This window comes from Sinohyriopsis cumingii, chromosome 2, assembly GCF_028554795.1.
Source record: "Sinohyriopsis cumingii isolate HCF-2022 chromosome 2, ASM2855479v2, whole genome shotgun sequence".
In the NCBI taxonomy this organism is placed as follows: domain Eukaryota; kingdom Metazoa; phylum Mollusca; class Bivalvia; order Unionida; family Unionidae; genus Sinohyriopsis; species Sinohyriopsis cumingii.
This window is the reverse complement of record NC_142962.1, coordinates 68,089,917-68,098,784: the sequence shown is the minus strand read 5'-3', so window position 1 is coordinate 68,098,784 and position 8,868 is coordinate 68,089,917. Positions and strand designations below refer to the sequence as shown.

The following is an 8,868-nucleotide window of genomic DNA, read 5'->3' as shown; positions in this document are numbered from 1 at the left end:
GACAATAAAGGAAATCAGTAAGACAACAACACCAAAGAAAACAATCAAGACCCCTACCAAAGCCTCAAAGAAAGCAATGACAGCCACACAACCAACAGAAAGTAATACAAAGGAAGGGGAAAAAACAACAAACAAAATTGAAAAACCAAACAACAACGGGAGAAAAAAAAGGTTAAAAGATCAATATCATAGCATAGAACTTAGCTTATTCATCACCAGTAACAGCTCCAAACAAATTAAGATAAGCACAACTAGTCGGTCCAATGTTGAAAATCAGAAAATCTTTTCGAATGTTACCATCAAAATCGTACTATTAATTTAAAAAATTGTCAACGAATTAAAACTGAGCATAACACACTATTTGAGTCTAAAGTAGAACGGTCTTGCATCATATTCTAATACACACCTTATCGATCTATTCTCTCTCTCTCTCTCGGGTTATCTGTACACATGCATATTTAAAGTCCTTAAATAGGTTCACTGTTCAGTTGCGCAGAAACATGCTTTGAGATGTCCCAGTTTATCAACTTGTTTACGTAGTCGCCGTCTTGTGAGAAATTTGCTCTAGTATTTATACAAGTTGAAAAACTAGAACGTTCTCAAAGCCCATTTCTGCGCCAGTGAATATTGGACCTATATAAGGGCTACGCGCCTTCCCTTGTTATGCAGTGTACGGAATGTGAAATTCTTTTGGAGATGGCTAAAACAAATACAGGTGAAGTACATTTCTCATTACAGTTATAACCAGTGGTGTAGTGCTAAATCAAGAAGTTAGGCAACATATGTTACTCACATGCAAGGGGGGTGGGGGACACTGGTGAGCGCAGAAAAGTTCCCATGCGTTCGCACAACACTGCACCTCTGGTTATATTGTTTAATGGCAGTTGCTTTAGTGATGAAATATAGATAATAATTATGATGAAAATAATAGTCACCATCATTACCATCATTGGTATCATCATAACCATTATTGTAATCATGTTGCTAGTGAGTGTGAGGTTGAAGATGCTTATAATGATGAAGATAATGATGTTCATCGTGTACGCCTGCGTCTTAAATATAATAGTTTAAGTGATAAGTGTAAATAAGTGTCATGATAACACCAATTAGTATACTTGACATCACACTATGTCCATATGCTTTTTCTGACTTCTTTATGGTACATAAATTCTATTTTTAGCTTGATCTGTACAAAATTTTACACGTAATGCTTAATAGACGCTGGTATCAAGGTGTCACATATTGTGGAGTTTACTTTTATGGACAGTGTAGCTTGAGTATGGTAAATAACATCACGAATCGATGAAATTTTAAAGCAAATCTCACCAATATAGGAAATATTGAAATAATTTTAGTATATTTATCCTTGAAGGTATTATCGATTCGTGTGTTTGGGGTTGCGTGAAGACTAATCAAGATGATAATGCATTAAAAACCGTTGTAAAGTTTTCCCCACAGTCTGTCTTCGAATTCATTAGATCTAGGGGGCGAAATCAGGCCAAGGTTAGTGTACATGTACTTTGGACTAGTTCAGCTTATATTTTTGGCACCCATATTGTCAACGACAAAATTGTTGTATTCGTGCTCAACACGCATTTGCATTCAGCCCGCTGAATGACCTTGATAGCAAATAACAATTATAACAGCTGTATTTTGAAGCAGCTTTAAGTGAGAGGTGTACGTGACTGTCCTTGACTGTGATAAACAGAATAGTTGTTAGTTGTTTAGTTTGTTTGGAGGAGGGGTTATGTTGCACAATTGACAATGTACATTGTCCGTAAGTCACATTAAACGACCTAGTTTGGGAAGGATAAGCACAGGAAAAATTCACACAGCAGTAAGTGAATATAGTGTTACCAATTAGTTCAAATACTGTGGTTGCTACGTCACTGAGAAAATGGAGTGTCAGTGCAAAATTATTCAAGCACCAATCTTAATTAGCCCGTTATTTTGAAACATGTCATATTGATTAGATGGTATTTGCCATATATTGTCAAGCTAACCAGTATATTCCATGTCGATATTATGGCGATGTATACGAATTCTGCACGATGAGTAATAAGCAATAATGGCTGAAAACTAATGGTCTTTTATCGCCTGAATGCGAAAACTAATTTGAAAAACGTAATACAGCATAAAATCTGTATACTACAAAAAAAAAAAAAATAAGAATTTCATCATGTACACTGTAACTACCTCAACCAATCGGGTCACCTAAGTGTTTACAGCGTCCACCTCGGATACAGAAAGTCGCAGGTTCAAACCCCGGCCGAGTCATACCAAAGGAAAAATAAAATGGTAACAGCAGCTACCTCGCTTAGTGCTCAGTATTAAGAGGGTAGTGTTGGGACTAGTCGGCCTGATGTCAGGATAATGTAGTACCAACCTTTGCAACAAATAGAAGCTATAGACTTGGGTCCTTCTATCAAGCAATTACATAAGCATTGCAGTCGGGAGGGGGGTATTTGCATCACGTGGTTTCATCGATATTTTTGGGATGTTCTTTTTCATATTGCTTTGGTGACATTCTATCCTGAACCATTAACATGTTTCTATCGGAAAACTCGTACCAAAGGAATAAAACTTTTGAAATGGAAAGCGCATGTAAACCCTCGTGGTTCTCTCTCTCTCTCTCTCTCTCTCTCTATATATATATATATTTTCTCTCTCTCTCTCTCTCTCTCTCTCTCTCTCTCTCTCTCTCTCTATATATATATATATATATATATATATATATATATATATATATATATCGTTCGCCAGGTGATATTTTTTGTATACATTTAATAATTATACATACAATATTGTAAATATTATTCTCCTGCAGATTTTTTTCAGCAAAGCAAACCACAGTCCATTTCAGATGTTTCCAGTGAGATTTTATCAAGTATTTTGAGATCCTTTAGGAGATATATATTCAATATCGGGTATATCAAACAGTAATCCAGATTTGTAAATAAGGTTCGTAGGTAACAGCTGCTTTATATCCACCAACTCGGACTTTGTCAGTAACCCCAACCAGTTTCTTCACATAAAGTGAGTATGTTGCTTCTGGTAGTGGTACCACTCCGGTAGCCTAGTGGTTAAAGCGTCCGCCTCGGAAGTGAGAGGTCGTGGGTTCGACCCCCGCCGAGTCATACCAAAGAATTACAGTTATGGTAATTACAGTTGCCTCGCTTGGCGCTCAGCATTAAGAGGTTAGTGTTATGAAAGGTCGGCCTGGTGTCAAGATAATTTGACTGGATGGGACATCATGCTACATATCTACGGCATGATGCCCCAGTGCTAGACATCACTATAACTATAAACTGCCACACTGCAGACATCGTAGCGATATGACTGAAAAATTGTTAAAGCTACGTTAAAACAACAAATCACACACGCACCCCTCCACACACCCCACACACACTCAAGTACTGGTTGCATGTGAGGTGTTCCTTTGTCTATTACGCTTACCGTGTTGTGCAGTTACCGTTTTGATCGTGAACGTGTGTGTGTGTGTGTGTCTATATCTATATCTATATATATATATATATATATATATATAATTGTTGGGAAATGATTATTTATTACAGATAGCGTTTCCCTTGGAGTTCCCCAATGTGTCAGTTATACTTTTAACTAAAGATCTTATTCGATTGCAGAAAAAACTTCCACGACATCATCATACCGTTTATGTCATCTGGTTAAATGGAAACATTTTCAAGGGTACGGTTTCACTGTCGATTCTGACAATTCAGGACATTATATTCGTACAGTTGTAGAAACGTCACCAGCAGACGCAGCTGGTTTACGTCAAGGCAACAAAGTGATTGCGGTTAATGGTGTCAGCGTTGAATCTGAGAGCTATGGAAGTGTGATAGAAAGAATTCTTTCAAGCAAAGAAGAAATTGAGATTCTTGTTGATGACAATGTTGTACCTGCGCCAAGGAAGACTGATGACGTCACAATTAACTTGGGAATACATGAAGTGGGGACAAATCCGAACTCAGTGCCAACTCATAATAATTGGATTGTTAATCCATTTCACTTGTGCTTTCACTGCTTTCATTCACGACTCCATGCCAATTAAGAATATTTTACAGTATTTGTTTTAAAATATGAACTAAGTACATTTACAGTTTCTGTTGAATATGATATTACAAACTTTCAGATCATTTATTGTCGTTAAATTGCGAGAATAAAACTATATTATGATACATACATAACTTAGACACAAGTTATAATAATATGCATATTACCTCAAAAATGTGTGACATTCAGTGAATATACGGTTGGTTTATACATTTATTATTTCTGCAATAATGGAAAACCTGTAATAAAAGCAACATTTTTCATGTACCACATTCATTTATTTACATGTATGTGGCACATGCATTGTTAATTTGAAGATTTCTATTATGATCGTGCCATGCGAATATAGGAATAGGTTCTAGAAGGTCTCCTTTTGTGCCAATACTCTCAAATTTTCAAAAGAAGACTATATATTTCGGTCTCGAGCTAACGTGGTGAAAAAATGAAACTGAATGCGGTAGTTATCGAAAAAAGGATATATTAAAGAAACAGAGCATATTGTACAGATATGAATTTTATTCTACTTGAAGGCAATGACATGTATCCAATATTTCTAATACTTTTATTGTTTTACTTTTAGTTTATAGGGAGAACAGAAATTTTGGGACATAATTGAGATTACTTTTTTTTAAAAAAAAAATAACACGGCAGCCTAAGTGGTTAGCGTGTCTGACTCGGTTGTGGGAGGTAGCGGATTCAAACCCGCCCAAGTCATATCAAAGACATAAAAAAATGGTACTAGCAGCTGCCTCGCTTGGCGCTCAGCATTAAGAAGTTAGTGCTAGGACTGGTCGGCCTGATGTCAGGATAACGTGTCTAGGTGGGACACGATGCTACATGTATGTGGCGTAATGCCGTAGTGCTAAACTTCACTATAAACTGCCACACTGCAGACATCGTAACAATATGACTGAAATATTGTTAAAGCTACGTTAAAAATTCAACTCACAAACACGCCATCTTCGCTAGCCAAGGTTCCGATATGATAACCATACACACACACTGCTTGGCGTATTGAGCAGGTATATCTGTGATTTTGGCTCCATGAATTTTATGAAAGCCGCTGCATGCAATCAAAATTATGTTGTTCAAATTTGAACACTGATCCTACATGATTGTGACAAGGTGAGCACACTTAAACTTGAATGGACTGATGAATAAGTAATATTCCATTGCCGGTCCGTGTTTGTACAAATACCTTTCACTCAAATACACCTGTGATGACTTACCTCTGGTATATAATCATATTTTCCATGTTAAACTTAACAAAGACAAAGCATCCTTTTTAAGTCAGTTGCCTCCACCATTTTCGGCCGATGTACAATGCACCGCTGTTACACGCTGTTTGTTAGCTGGCATTACTTATAAAGAAAACGACTCGGAAATTCAATTGATGTCGCTAGGACAAAACACGAAATATTGTTTGATCAGCCAAGATGTAGATAGGAATATCATATCGGGACCTTGGCTAGCGAAGATGATTCACACGCATGTATTGTCTTAAGGAATCCAAGTTTTGTGGAGGTAAATTGCTTCATTCATTTGAATTTACCACTAATAACAAATTAACGATTCGACCCTCCAAGAGTGCGGTTTTTTATAAAATAAAATTTTTATAAATAAGTTTTCTTTTTTATTTCCATTCAGTGATTTTCGTCTGTGACTCCTACACGGTATCTTATTTCTGTATTTCTTTCTCGTGGCACTTGTATTTGATGAATAACTAAAACTTAATATAGACAAATATTTGAATAAAGCATAAAAATACACTTGAAAGCAGTTTGTTTTTAAATAAGCAACATGTCTAAGGCGTGATGCCGCAGTGCTAGACATCACTATAAACTGCCAGACTGCATATATCGTAGCGCTATGATTGGACAATTGTTAAAGCTATGTTGAAACTCCAGCACATGTACACACACATGCTTACAAGAAGACACGTTTTACCATGTCAACTTGAAATTCAGTACCATATACGGTCTGGCTTATTTTGTCGTACAGCGTTTCGAGAATAAAAACTTAATACGAAGAAAATTCTACTGTGTATACCTGGATACTTATAATGTAACATTTTTAATTAATACGTCATTTAATATAGAATTTAAAACTTCTGGGAAGTAAATGTAACATAGCACAGATTTCTCATTTGAGAATATTTTTATCGACAAACCTTTCTTGATTATATCAACTAATGAATATGCAGGAGCTTGACAGATACATACCATGTATTTAAACAAAAATTAACGAGATAATGTTGAGTTCTAATCGGTTATACCATGTTAATGATGGTGAACAAAAACATCACGGGTAGGGGGAGCATTGTGAATTAGAAAAATACATTTGTATTTGTCTGACTGAATGTAAGTTTTGTTTATTTTTATTCCATCCATTATGGAGACAAAATAAGAAACTAGTGCATGTTCATTCATCGTCTTTACAATACATGTCTCAAGACTGACATTTTCGGTCAGTAAAGTAATAAAATCGTGTTATGTATGCTGAGCAAGTGTCTCATATGTTGTGTAGTTTACACGGTCTCTCAAGTAATAAAATCGTGCTATGTATGCTGAGCAAGTGTCTCATATGCTGTGTAGTTTACACGGTCTCTCAAGTAATAAAATCGTGCTATGTATGCTGAGCAAGTCTCTCTCTCTCTCTCTCTCGTAAAAGTGTTTGTTCAAATGTATCAAATTTTTAGGATCAATCATCACTATGAGGAATATATTTCTTTCCGAATTAATAACAATATAAACTAAGCTTTACCCTGAAAGGTGTCGTTTTGAACATTTTTAATTTGTCTCTACACACAGTATACACATTACTGTACAGAGTATATGCACTACATTTTTGTGAAGAAACTCGGCAAGAAATACATAAATTGCTTTTCCTCGGGCGAATCTAGCAAGATTTAGACTACAACGCAGCGCTAAACATACGCCTGCACGAAACGTTCTAAATGTAAACGAAAATAGATGTCAGAGATAATCAGCCAAAAGTAACGAAGTGTACACATCATTTAAACATTGTTTAACAAATCAAGTTTCATAAGTTATCACTGACCTTGATACATAGTGAGTTGCAAACGTACAATCTAAGATTAATTTTGTTTCGAGCCAACTTATCTATAATCGACGAATATAGAACCACAACGGAGAAGAAAACCAATGACTATTTAATTATTAATTTCCTTTATTAAATGCGGTCCTAGGTAAAAAAAAAAAAATTAAAATGCACATTTATCAATCAGTGCCATCAAACACATATGTTCTATTTCTGGGTCATCAATCTCTAGACTGGTTCCCATTTCTTTCACATATTTAATACTTTCAGCCCTGTATCAAGCCGTATTTCTACAGTTCGAGAACAGCGATTGATATGAGTCGATATTTTCGCCTCTGTTGTAACGCTCAAGCCTCTTCTGATCTCACGACAAACTTGTGGCAGTCGACAGTGAATTACTGGGGGGGGGGGGAGTGGTCCAAGGCGCTTGCCTTTACAGATCACTGACATCTCATCTTACCAGTAACTTCCGACCCACCGTTCTTTCAGAGTCTCCCTCTCTCTCTCTCTCTCTCTCTCTCTCTCTCTCTCATTCTGCAATGTAGCGATAACGGGCGTTGGTGTCATGACCAGTATGGATATCGCCAAGAAAAAGAAAGAAAAAGCAAGTGAAAAGTGACCCAAACTTCATAAGCTTTATGAGAAGCGGTGAGACACAAAAGCAAAAGACTAAAGCAAGATGCATCTTGACAACAGCACATCACTGGGAAATGCATGCTGATGTAAAAGGACAACTGAAGTTCTCAAGATACTTCTGTAAGACGAATTTAAAACCTGATACTGTACTTTGGTCAGGAACTACCAAACAGGTGACTTTGAAAGAAGTGAAAGTGTCATGGGAAGCTAGAATGGTTGAGGTTCATCAAAGACAATTGGTAAAGTATCAGCCACTCATCCATGAGTGACAGGCAGGACGGATGAAGGTCTGGAATTTACCGGTAGAAATAGATGCCGTGGTTGTTTATCACAGACCTTTTGGCGTTGCATCGGGATTACAGAAGCATACCGCAGGAAGTTGGTCACCAAGGTTGACAGACAGGCAGAGGAAGCCTCAAATTCGTTTTGACAAAAGAGATAGGAGTGATGGAACAGCTATTCGGTTTCGGGCTGTCTGATCAAATAAGTCGACGCAACCCTAGAGAGTGCTTTGGGTCGGTGCCGAAACGCTCTAAGAAATGGGACCCCCACCTGATGATGGAACCGAATGCAATGCATAATTATTCATATACATAAGAGCTCTGATAGTTATTTACCTAGTCCGATAAATCAACCCCACAAATCTGTTTTGATACTGATGGACGATCTTCTGGGTCTGATGTCACCTGTTCATTAAAATGTGCAATTTTTCTGCATGCAGATCATTCCGTAACAAACCCGCGTACACTTTAGACACAAACCGGTAATTGGTAACGGCCATATCAAGCGAGAAAATCAAAATGGCCACATGATAGATGGTTGTGCTATTCTACGTGGCTTTACAAATCACCAAACATATGATTTGCTCAGGAAATATAATCTACATGTCACCAAAAGAACCCTTCAGCCGACGGTAGCTGCACAGCCACGAGAAATACCAGTAAGAATATAAAGTGAACATCGATGTGTGCAGCAAAGGTTTGATGCAGCAAATTGCAGCTTTTAATGAATAGGTGATATCAGCCCCTCACCCGAAAATCAATATCATCACGGGTGAAGGGCTGATTTATCGGCCTAATACTCAGCTAGCTGTTTTCA

General features: G+C 37.1%; 1 protein-coding gene across 1 annotated transcript; it reads left to right on the top strand.

Moving 5' to 3' along the window:
• The first annotated feature begins 486 nt into the window (after positions 1–486).
• On the top strand, positions 487–6,712 carry LOC149805092 (Na(+)/H(+) exchange regulatory cofactor NHE-RF2-like). The gene is made up of 2 exons (XM_089947290.1): positions 487–715; positions 3,645–6,712. The coding sequence occupies exons 1-2, from the start codon at positions 664–666 to the stop codon at positions 4,070–4,072; spliced, it is 480 nt and encodes a 159-aa protein (XP_089803416.1). The 5' UTR covers positions 487–663; the 3' UTR covers positions 4,073–6,712.
• Positions 6,713–8,868: the final 2,156 nt, after the last annotated feature.

Coding starts and splice junctions, on each gene's coding strand:
- LOC149805092 (XM_089947290.1), top strand. CDS start 664: ATGCAGTGTACGGAATGTGAAATTCTTTTGGAGATGGCTAAAACAAAT. Junction 716..3,644: donor GATGGCTAAAACAAATACAG/GTGAAGTACATT, acceptor ATTCGATTGCAG/AAAAAACTTCCACGACATCA.